Source organism: Nematolebias whitei, chromosome 13 (assembly GCF_014905685.2).
Source record: "Nematolebias whitei isolate Nwh7 chromosome 13, NemWhi1, whole genome shotgun sequence".
In the NCBI taxonomy this organism is placed as follows: Eukaryota; Metazoa; Chordata; class Actinopteri; order Cyprinodontiformes; family Rivulidae; genus Nematolebias; species Nematolebias whitei.
Genome location: NC_056510.1, coordinates 11284949 through 11297649, shown reverse-complemented (window position 1 = coordinate 11297649; position 12701 = coordinate 11284949). Strand labels below are relative to the sequence as shown.

The 12701-nt window shown below is 39.4% G+C and overlaps 1 protein-coding gene across 1 annotated transcript in view; it reads right to left on the bottom strand.

The window, feature by feature from the left end:
* LOC119419032 (transmembrane protein 163) overlaps positions 1 to 11644 on the bottom strand; it is a 69056-nt gene extending 57412 nt beyond the window's left edge. Inside the window, exon 1 of the mRNA XM_037686330.1 lies at positions 11192 to 11644. Within this exon, the coding sequence (XP_037542258.1) occupies positions 11192 to 11393 (202 nt within the window). The 5' untranslated portion in view covers positions 11394 to 11644. The remainder of the gene's footprint in view (positions 1 to 11191) is intronic.
* Between the last annotated feature and the right edge of the window lie 1057 nt (positions 11645 to 12701).

Sequence of the window (12701 nt, the reverse complement as noted above, 5' to 3'; positions counted from 1 at the left end):
ACGGACAGATTCAGGAAGTCCTTTGTCCCTCAAACCATCAGACTGTTCAACTCCTCCCATACAGTAAAAATAGAGCCTTGTAAATCTGCAGTACTCCAGATACACATGTATGTATGTTTATATGTACATATGCAAGTGTATATACAAATGTATGTGTATGCTTAGATGTGTATGTATACATATATATTGGTTAATCATGAATGTAGTACTTCCTACCACCTTGTGCATGTGCATATTGTCTTTTTCCAAATTTGTGTATTCTTCTTCTTTTTTGATTATTTCATTTGTGTCGGGTTTAATAAAGTATCTATCTATCATCTATCTATCTATCTATCATCTATCTATCTATCTATCTATCTATCTATCTATCTATCTATCTATCTATCTATCTATCTGTCTATCTGTTTATCTATCTGTCTGTCTGTCTGTCTGTCTGTCTGTCTGTCTCTGTCTGTCTGTCTGTCTGTGTGTCTGTCTGTCTGTCTAACTCAATACGTTTTCAAGATATATATACAGGTATAATCAGGTCTGTCTTGTAAATGAGTCCTCGAGGCTCAATGGGATTTACCTGTCTAAATAAAGGTTGAATGAATGAATACACATATAAATGCACATATTTACACACAAATATGTGCTTCTTCAAATGACTAAATTATCATATATGTCACATCTTTACCAAAACAAAAGTATGGTAAATATAACAGCATAATCAGTACATTTAACTGTGTTGTGTTTTATTCACTTTTGTAAAGTAGAAAATAATATGATGCTGAGCAGAATAATCTCCAGAAACATTTAAGTTAATTTTTTTGTGTGTGTGTGCATGTCTGTGTGTACATTAGGGGGTTTTGGCTGATGTCACAGACTAAACTGGCCAAATTTCCTTCTGCCTGCAGCTCTTACATTCACTTGAAATGTGAGAATGACTCTGCAGGTTCATGCATCATTTATGAGGCTGAACTTTCACATCCAAAGGAGATTTTAATGCTGTTGGCTGTCATTGTATCCAGTAATCTGTCCTGGGATTGTTGTATGGACTACAAAACCAAGCAAATGATGTGGACTGAAACTATCAAATCAAATCCCTTCATTTGTTTTTTTCAGTCTCAAAAATGGGACGTTACATATACTGTTGATCATGCTTCCTTATTTAATACGGGTCTGGTTGTGGAATGAAGCTGATGCACATTTAGGTTGTTCTTAAATCAGTGGTGTGATATCTTTTTCCTGATGTCAGGAGGTCATAAACAAAACATGGAAAGGGGAAACCTACTTGTCACATTTTTATTGCTCTGGTAGCCAGGAGACCAAGAAGAACATATATGTGTCCTTGATTTGTGACGTCTTTACACTGCCCTGCAATGGTCTGTACAGCACCATCATCCAGAGGGAGATCAGAATAAAGCTCTTTCCACAGAAAGGAGTCAATTGAGGTGATTTGGGGATTGGGATGGCGTCTTCCTCTAAAGGATTTTAAGAATGTCCTACCCCAGGACACAGGAGACCCCAGTATATACCTAGAACTCACTAGTGGTATTGTAAAGTGTATCATCTCAGGCTTGAGAACACCTTGGGAACGCAAAGAAGAACCTGGAGTATCATAGGAAAGAGGGATGTCTGGGTGTTTGTTATTGGACCGTTTCCATTTATCCATCCAGGACATGGATGGATGGATGGATGGATGGATGGATGGATGGATGGACGGACGGACGGATGGATGGATGGATGGATGGTTGGATTGTTAAAAACTGTACATAATTCAAGCAACAAAACAAAATAAACATTTGTAGACAAAAAAAAAACAAACTTTTTTTCAGATGCAAGAGCATCAGTAACCACTTTAGAAATATAAGCATCGTGTTCATATGTTTTTAAATAAATCTTTGTAGTACACTTGAAATAATATTTGTCTAATTTTTTTTTTTTTTTTTTTTTTTTTGTGGTTATAAATGACAAAGACAGTCGTTTTGTATATCGTCATCTGCATGACCTTCACTATCTGGTGAATACTCATTTTAGCTGTAACTGATTTGGTGTGAAGAAAAAAAATAATTCAAAGAAAAATCACATGTCTCCGAAGGAGCTTAAAATCTTTTGGGGGCCTCTTGGCAGAACGAATTAAATCACTGTTCACAGTGTGAAACTCTGTTAGCACAGTCAGATTAGTGCCAACTTTATTTTGTACAGTTAAGGGCTGGTTCATCTGAAGTACAGTATTGTAAGTCATTCTAATGTTTCCTAAAAGACTGTGTGTATGTGTGCATGTGTGTGCATGTGTGTGCCAGGATGCATTCATACAAATAAGCCCGTGTGACTGAGCCAGTAAACCTGGTCTTCTACTTCTATTCTAATTTAGAATAATGTTGCTTACTGTAACATGTTTGTGGGAGCCGCTGTAGCTCGGTGGTCAGTGCCGCCTGTCAGGTCTGGTAATCCTGACGTTGAAGCTTTGAGCCCAGGTTGTGTCAGGAAGAGCATTCGGTGTAAAACAATTTCCAAATGGCTCGTGCCAGTTATAATATGAGGCAGAGCCTTCAGTTATCAGGCTCCTCGATCTCTTGTGGAACCAACTTCCAGTTTCTGTCCGTAAGGCTGACACATTGTCCAGTTTTAAGATTAGGCTTAAGTCTTTCCTTTTTGATCAATCCTATAGTTAGGGTTGGTTTAGGTTTCCTGAGCTATCCCTTAATTATGCTGCTATAGGCTCAGACTGCTGGAGGCCAAATTGGCATTTCCTCACTCTGCTGCTGTCTCTACTTGCCTGTTTGTATTTGTAATTATTTCTATCATGAACATGTTTTTTTTTTGTATTTCCTCCAATAGAAAGTTCACCTGGACCTGCCATTTTGTGTTTGATTCTCCTTCCTGTCCTCTCAAACCCGAGCTGGTTAAAACAGATGGCCGCTCGTCCTGAGCCTGGGTCTGCTGGTTTCTTCCTGTTAAAAGGGAGCTTTTCCTTTCCACTGTCATCTTTGTGCTTGTTCAGGATGTGAGACTGTGATGAAGTGAAGATTCAATGCTATCTCTTGGCTTCCTTAGACAGAGCACTAATTGTTTTTGTAATGTTTGTGAATGTTTCTGTTCAGTGCCCTGAGACTACTTTTGTTGACTTGTTTGTGAATGTTTCTGTTCAGTGCCCTGAGACTACTTTTGTTGACTTGACACTATAAATAAACTGAATTGAATTGAACTGAATTGAACTGAATTGAATTGGGGCAGCACAGTGGCGCAACTGGTAGAGCTGCTGCCTCTCAGCGAGCAGGTCCCTGGTTCAAATCCTGGTCCAGGGGCCCTTCTGGGTGGAGTTTGCATGTTTTTGCCGTGCATGGATCATGTTACATGTTTGTAATGGTAAAAAAAAAAATGCAATGATAAAACAACAAAACACTTACTTCCTAAAATTTGTGATTTTACTAAAATTTGAATGCTATTTTAAATATTAAAACGCTTGAACTTTTGGAGTTGATCCAACTCAAAATGTCCATCACAGCTAATTAAGTTTAGAAATCACAAAACTGGCTATAACTCGGCCAATTTTACAAATATTGTTCTATTATAGGATGTGGTAGTTGCTGAGAGTCTCCCTCAAATCATTGTCTGAGTGCTGACTTCTTAACCTAACCACTGTAGACAATTGTTGAACCAGTGGACAGACTTTAACAAAACTCTCTGAAAGCAAACATCAGGTGTCTATTTACAATTATTGAAGTCAGCTAGCTGCTAGCTAACTTTAGCAAACACAAAAATAGCTACAACCCGACAATTTTACAGAAACAGAGCTCAAATTTAATGTGTTAGCACAGTAACTGTTATTGTTGTCTACTGTCATCATTCTTTGTTAAAAACAGGTCTCTCTTGTAAATGAGTCATGGAGGCTCATTGAGACTAACCTGTTTAAATAAAGGTTTAATGAGTCATTTATAACACTTACAGTAATCTGACTGTTTTAAGGCTACAACTTTTCTCATAACCTGAAAATTTTTAACAAAATACATACACATTTTTAGTGATACACTATTTTTTTAAATACACTTTTACTTGTTAAAAGTGAAGGTGCTAAATGTTTGTTCAGACCAAAAATTACAACAGTTTGCATTTGTTTTTAATGCAAAATCTCTAGTAGTAACTATTTAAATAGTAGTGCGGGGACCCACAGATAAGTGGAGGATCCACAGAGAAGAAATAAACTTTATTTAAAGTAGAAGTTTTGTGTGCATGTGTGCGTGGTTGGGGTTGGGGGGCTGAGACAGTGTGGTAAATCACATGATCCCTGACTGGAGGAGCAGACAGAAGGCATGTGTTCAGCATCTCCTCGCTGCCTACATCTCTCTGTGTGACTCAAGCACAGGAGTCTCCACTCTGCATGCATGTCTATGGTTGTGCGTCTTGACATTTGTCGTTGTCACAGCTTTAGCTTTCCAGAAATAAATGAACATTGAGCCTAACTCAAGTTTTTTGTAGTTTTTTTGCAAAAAATAATTCCCTAAACGAACAAGAAAAGGGAACGTCCTGGGAAATTTGAAGGATTGTTTACATTTCTAAATAATCTGATTGTCTAATAAAAACCTTTCTTAAGATTTTTTTTATCAAATCACTTCCCAAATGTTCCCAAACATTTCCACATTTTGTCACGGTACATCCACAAACTTCAAAGTATTTTACTGGGATTTTCTGATAGCTCAACACAAATCGGTGCATAATCGTGAAGTGGAAGGAAAATAATACATGGTTTTTGCTTTTGGTTTACAGATAAGAAGCTAAAAAAACGTAGTGCTCATTTTCAGTCAGCCCCTTTCTTTTGAAACCCTGAAAAAAAGAAAGGAATTAGTATTTTGTTCGTAAAATGTATAAAGCATGATGCACGCTTGTGTTTGATTAAAGTTTTTCTGGAGCAAAGCCGCTCAGCTGCTTTATTGTTAAAATAAACTTTCCCCCGTTGCCACTACCTTAAATTATTTTAAACAACAATGGTGCAGTGCGACCTTGTTGGGTTTTTTTTTTTTTGCTTTAAAACAAGTGCATCTAGAAATATTTGAGTATTGTGACAAAGTTCAACTTTTTTGTCAATTGTTTTAGAAAGTGAAACTCATATATTACATAGATTCATTATAGAGCTGTCATTTCTAACCCGAACCCAGAGCCCGGCCCCGAGCTATAATAATGTGCTTAATGTGAGGGCCGGGTCGGTGTTGGGCTTTGGATTGTGTCAGTGGATGAGTGCGGCTGACGATCCAAATATATGGCAACGAGGCTTGTCATACAATCACCAGCTGCACGTGGCCATTTGACCGCATGCTGACCGGCCTTGAAAGAGGTAAAAAGTTCAGTTAAGCTTCAGATGGACTACTGCCAGTGATCCATCAGCCCAAATGGACGTTCATTCAGCTGCTGCGATCAATGAACACGCGCAGCCAATGACCCGAACAGGTGAGATCACAAAATCTCTGACATGACAGAGCAGGGTCCATGTCTGAATAATGCAGAATGCAGGCAGAAGCAGGGATTTAATGCACTTTGACAGCCATGAAAGGACAAACACCGCCTCAGCTATGATCGTCTGCCCCCTTTTACAAAGCCGTACACATCTGCCGACTGTTAATAACTATATAAGCAGTCAAAGCTTAATTAAAAATGTTGGGGCTTTTTTCGAGTTCGGATCTGTAATTACTGTTTATTTGTCAGGTCGGATGGGGTTCGGAAATGATGGCTACGAGCTGGGGCCAGGTTGGGTCGAATTTTGGGGGGGCTGATATTTTGCTATAAACATCAATATTAGAAATAAAGGCTTGAAATACTTTACTCTATGTGTAATGAATCTGTAAGTTTTATGAAATGGTTGACAAAAATAATTGAACACTTTCACAACATTCTTATTTTTTGAGACATTCCTGTACAAACAGAACAGAAGCAGCTGCTTGTGACTGAAGTTATGCGCTCCAGACCAGTTTCTACAGAAAGACATATTTCACATAATCACTCTCCATAGTGGGGTTTCAAAAAGCCCAGGGTCATTTCAAACTGGCAGATGTGGTGAAGTTTTGATTCAACATCTTTTAGAGACTCTTCCTAAATGGTTTGAATTTGCAGAAAATCAGCAAACTGTGTTGCTTCCTATTACAACAAGACTCTGTAGTGGCTGCAGGCATTTTGGTCAAAATCAAGAAGTAAAATGGCGTTTTGGAGTCACAAATGTGACAAATTCTGCAAATTCTGTAAATATGTTTGGGTCAATTAATGCGCTGCTGACAAATCATTACACAAAACATGGTTCTTTCTTTCATATATCAAAAGGAATTAGGCCAGAAAATCTGAACAGAACATCTCCATAATCTTTATCTCTTAAAGGAAAAAGGCAGCAATACGTTTTTTAGCTCTTGTATTTCTGTGTATTGAAGTGTCTAAATGATCCAGTTCAAGATGGCCGCTACAGCTAATTGTCCTCAACAAATACAAAACTGTCTCTGTCAGACATTGTTACAGATATTGGGTTAAAATTTGATGTGAAACTGGCTGAAACTGGTCCCCAACATAAACTCTTAACACGACTCACAGTACAAGATATTAAAACATTTTCCATTAACTGTTGGGAGTCAGTACTGTTTGTTAGCAAAATATCTTGTGAAACAATGAACAATTATTGAAATTTTCAGAAAGTCATCATTGGTTCAAAGCTACAACTTATTAGGTTTTATTGTCAGTCCAGTTTAAGATGGCTGCCACAGCTAATCTGCATTAGCCAAAAAACAAGGCTTTAATTCCATTAGATTTAGAGATATTAAGTAAGTATTTGATGTGGTAGTAGCGGAACGTCATTCATTGCACATGCTTTGAGTGTGCGACTTCACAAAGTTGTGTGAGATCATACTTATTTTTAAAATTTGTGTGGGAGTTCCTGTTCCACGTATGTCCTGAGGTCACTAGATGGCGCCATACAGGCATATAAAAGGCATCTGATGACTTCCCTTCGACTCTGGAGCATTACCCTGCCTGTGGTTCGTGCTTCTAGCCTTTTGGGATTCTCTAGACTTAAGATTACTCTTGCCTTTGTGATTTTTCCAGCGTGCCTCCTAAGATCTGCCAGTTCCTGGCCTCCCCTGTGAAACTCTGGAACCTTCCTCGTGTCCTCCTCAGCTGTTCTCCTCACTCTCCAACCACACACCCTTCTGAGTTTACTGGACCCTCTCATTATTGGGACCAATCCATCATCCTTCTACCACTAAGAACCAAGAACATTCTGATCAACCCATTACTGCAGTACCTTGGATCTGAGCCTTCTCCTTGCTCCCCAGGGTTCCTGATACTTCCTGGTTATTTATTCACTATAAATAAAAGCACTGAATTGACCCCTGTGTGTTTGAGTTGTTCATATTCAGACCTTTCGATCTGGATTTTCAGTCCTTGTGACACTTTGGCCATCATTTTAGTTTAATGTTTTTCTTAATTCATATCTTAGATCTTATTACTGTTTTTCTTTACAATTTATGCTTTTGTTGGATGTAACTGGGACCCTGTGTACACAATTTTGTTCCACAACATGTACCGCGTGTATGACAAATAAAGAAACTTTGACTTTGATAATTTTTCAGCACTAAATGCTTTTACTTTAAATTTTTACTTGACAGGAGATATGCATTTCCTTCAAAAATATGCTCCTTTAATTACTTTATGCTTTTATTGCACCCTAAATAATGATTTGTATGGCAAAATCTAACCTGGTTCGTACCAATCTGACATTTATTAGGCTTCTTATTATGATATTCTTATTTTGAAGAGCACAAATTTTGTTATGCATACATTAATTTTGTTATCTGAGTTTATGTTTTGTTAGTCCTTCTTTCTTTATTCAGTAAAAGTTGTACTTTATTATTTTAAATCTTGTCAATACAAATCCTTTGTTTCAATTACAATATTCCACCATTTCTACTCTGGCTCTCGCTCAAGGTGGACGCTCCTGCCCTCCCTCCCCAGTTCTCCTTCCTCCTGCTTCGCTCTGTGTGTCTGAAGCGTCTGGTACACATCTCCCAAACGAAAACTAAGATTATGGATCTGGTGAGCTGGGCTTTCAACGCATTCGACAAAATCTTTTCAACAAAACGACAGGGTCCTGGAGAACCCTCTTGTCCGACTGAGACTCACGCTGTGGGGTATATCAGAGATCCGTGGGGAGTTTGGCAGCTGATGTGTCTCTCAGTCCTTTCTCAGGAGGACGCTGACGACATTTATATATTTGGATTTATGATATCAGGGTTTCTGCTCTTTGGCATCGGCGGGCTCTGTTTTATCGACTTTTGAAGACATTGGCAGCAGTTTCGGCCATGACAAAGATTTTGAATTAGTATGAAGGATTGGTTTGTGCTATGAATACTTAAAATCAGCTGATTTACGAGCTAGACCATAAGATGGAGGTTATTTGTGAGAATCACAGACAACCTGCGGCATCTAGGACTCGCCAGCATGTTGGGAGCGACCTTGAAGGAGGCGTATAACATGGATCAGTGGAGTGGATGCACATAAATTTGACCATTTTGGACTGGAAAGTTCCAGAAGGACTCAAGGCTGACGAGGAAAAACTGTTTGCCTGAAGAAAATCAACAATTGTGGGTTATCTGAATGTGACTCCTCCGTTTGGTCTCGGATACGAGCCGACTATCAAATTTCTCCTAGAACATGGGTGACTAGGGACAAAAGCTTTGTCTGAACTTCTGTGCAGGCTTATCAGAACTGCCAGCTGAAACAACATCATCAGGACTGTGGCCTATCTGAAAAACCCTCATGGACAAATCTCAATACATTGACGTCAAATGTAATCGTGTTTATAAATGTGCTTGCTGGTAGAGTTTTTGATGTCTCAAATTGTGTCCTGATAGGACAAGATGTGAAGGGATCTTTTTTGTAATACCACTATCCATCCTCATGGTTCTTCCCTTCTTCTATCTAAAAGTATTCTGATAAAGAATAAGGGGCCGCGCTTTTCAGCAGCAGCAACGTGCACGCCGCCCATGTTTCAGACGACTGTACGAACATAATTTCACTGTATTCCGCTACAATGATAATGAAGCTTATTCTGATTCTGATTCTTGTTCCATGTTCCCATTTAGCTCACTTGTTTTCATTTACCAACATTTGCCTCCACATACATGTTTGTTAGTTTGTTATTTATCATATTTTCTGTTGAACTCAAATTCACGTTGCAGCTTTAACAGCATCAGCAAGTCAATTTACAACTGTCTGCTCCCTTTGTCTATATTTGGACCTCACAGCCACAACTCATGACAAAGTTATTACTGTGCCAGCAATACCCACAACGGCAAATTATTTTTATAGATGATTTATCAGGTTTTATAAAACTGTGGTCACATTAAAATAACTTTTGGAGTCAGAATATAAAAAGAAAACACGTTTTTGAACTCAAGGTTTGTCATGTTACACTCAAGCCTGAGAAAATAACCCTTCAGATATTATAGTTGTGTCTAAGCCAGGTTTTATCATGAAGATTTGTTTCCTATAAATAAGGAAAATATCTGGTTTTACTCCTCAATGTATTCCTGTGATGGATTTGTGGCCTGTCAGAGGTTGTTTTTTTTTTTCTCTTGTCTAATGTCAGCTAGAATAAACTTCACATCCAAAAGAAAAACAGTGCCTTAATCAGATATTACAACCCTAAATTCTGAAGAAAAATTTAATCAGTGGTTTACAAATCTCATTTGATTCACATGGAACATAAGCATTTCAACAGTTTCGGAAATTGGACTATTTTCAGATAAAATATTGTAATTTTGAATTTTATGGTAGGAACTTATGTCAAAAAAGTTGGGACAGGGGCAAAGAAAGGCTGCAGAAGTAAATGATACAGATAAGAAACAGCTGGAGCAGCAGTATGCAGCAAGTTAGGTTGATTGTCTGAATGTCTCAGAAGAAAAAAATGGACCAGCCTATGTTGTGTAAAGATAAAGTCATGCGTGAACACCACCCAGAAACATCTTCTCTTGGACAAAAATAATTTGCAATGGCTTGAGGCAAACATTTCTGTGCTCAAATTTGATTTTTTTTTATGGAAGCCCCATACACCATGTCTTCCATGTTAAGAAGGTCAGCTCACAGTTCTAGAGCCTGCCTCTCTGACTGTATGGAGGTGCATTAGTGCCCCTGGCATTGGCAGCTTTAAACACATCTGGACAGTCCCCATCAATGCAGAACCATATGTACAAGTTTAAGAACAATGCATACTCCCATCAAGAGGACTTTTTTTTTTTTTTTCATGGAAGGCTTTGCATGTGCAACAATGCTAAAGCACTGCTTCCATTACAACATGGCTTCTCAGTAGAAGAGTCCAGGTGCTGAACTGGCCTGCTCTCAGTCCAGACCTCTCACCAATTGAAACAATAGACACATTATAAAACAAAAATGTCCGGAAACAAAGACCCAGGACTGTTAGAATCCTCCACCAGACAAAAGTGGGACAGCATTCCTCTCCAAAAGCTCAATTAATTGGTCTCCTTGGTTAGATGTTTACAGACTGTTGGTAAATAAATAAATAAATAAATAAACAGGGAGACGTCCCAGTATAGGAAACATGGCCTAAACCTTGTGAGACTGAGATTTTTGAAATTCAAACTGTTCTTGAACTGGATTAAATAAACTTGAACCTGTTTTAGGTTTAGGATTCAGTGTCCAACCGAGGCTTTAAACGTTTCCACTGGGGAATTTATTTTATTTTATTTTGCACATGTTTTGTACAGATTATGAATGGATGGAGGAATTCTTCGTGCACAACGTGTTCATTTCAGGGTTTGCACATGCAGAAGGTTTCACAGCACAATCCAGCCATCTGCATCCCTCTGGTGCATGACTGAGGAGCCTGAATTCCCCCTGGTGTCCCAGTCTCCACACGCAGCAGGTGACAGGTGAACACATCCAGAACACAAGCGGATTTTAAAGCTTTGAAGTGAAACTTTTGATTTGCTCCAACGAATTCTGCTGATGTACGACTATCATACATTATTCAAAGAGCAGACTGAAAATATCTGGCACGGATAAAAATAAGCATCCTTGCCTTCGTCATAGCCCCCCTCCCCCCCTCCCTTTCTCTCTCTCACACACACACACACATATGCGCACCCATACATCCCACCCAAAACGCGCAGACAACTTTTAAAGCAGGTATAACATCCAAACCCAGCCCTGAAGTTACCTTCTCCGTCCACATTGTCAGTCATCTTCATCTCCTGGTTGCCTGTGAACGTCTCGGGCTCTGTGGGGGTCTTTGCCTGCTGCTGGGGGTGGCTGCTGAAGCCATCCGCCGCGCACTGGCCGTTCCGCGCCGTGGCCGGGCACGGATCCACCACGGTGGCTTCTGGGACGGGGCAGGACTCTTGGCTCACCTGGTCTGCCATTGTTACTGCTGCTGCTCCGTTTGGGTTCAGGCTCAGAGGAAGCTGAGGAGGATGGGGAGGGAGGTTGGAAAAGGGGGGAGATAAATGAGGAAAATCTTCACACCGGTTCGTGAAGTGCAGCAGCCATCCAGCGGGTCCAGTTCGGCTCAGTTGCGCAGAGGAGGGGGGGGCAGATGAAGATGGCGATAAGACAAGATAAGAGATGCAGGAATTTATCTTCGAAGCATCAGAGGAACTCCTTCCTGGAGGTGTCAACACTCCAGCACCTGATTTTTTTTTTGTTTTTTTCTTCTCCCCCCTCACTGAAGCGGTGATGTAGGGTTAGATGATGATGCGATAAATCTCAAATCTGCTGTGGATCTGCCAGGCGGTGCCAGCAAGTTGTTTTCCCTCCTCCCCTTCCCTCCTTTTCTCCTCCTCTCATAACTCAGCATCTCATTCCCAAACAGAGCAAGCTCCTCGTGCATGACTGATGGTCCCAAATAGCGCCATCATTGTTTACTTTCATCCTCGAGCACAAGATATGACTTCTCTGTCTTCTCGGAATTAACTGCAAATAAATAGAGTGCACGCCAAGAGCATCTTGGGTTTATGTGGTTTTAAGAGCATTTAAAAGCTCTAATCTTTGCAGGCAGGGAGGCAGGGATCCAAATATCTTAATAAAAGATCAGACAGGTGAAAATGGCTGCAGATCAGCTGATAAATGAAGTGAAATCCAGGTGAAATCCAGGTGAAACCCAAACTACACTGGAGTCAGCACGAAGCAGAAAGAGTCAAGATGCTGCTTTGTGTTACACATGTGCATCAGATGACAACTTAATGTTAAAATCAGAATAAGCTTTATTGTCATACCGGGAAATCACAGTGAAAAGAGTGCATTTTTTACATCTAATCTTGATTTAGTTGGGATTAAATTAGCTTTTAAGGTGTTTTAATTTCACTTTGCACAATACAAAGTCAAGCTGGGTTAAACAGGGGTTAGCGTAATCGGTAAATGTTTTTTTTTTTTCTCTTGAAACGACGAAATAAAAACAAAATTTGGCTCATTTGTATTGTAAAATTGAAACTTTTGTTGTAAATCCTGTTTATCTTTTCCTAATTTCTATAATTAACACCCATATGTTTCACTTCATGAGCTTGTTTTTATATATGGTGTCAAATGGTGTGTTTAAGTGTTTGAACAGCTGCGTCACTGAACTGGCTGAATCTTTAAACTATGCAGAATGCTTGTAATAAATGTGTTGCCTGAAGACCCACAGATGCAGGTAGCAGGCAGTTTTACATCCAGATACTTGTTAGAGATTACAA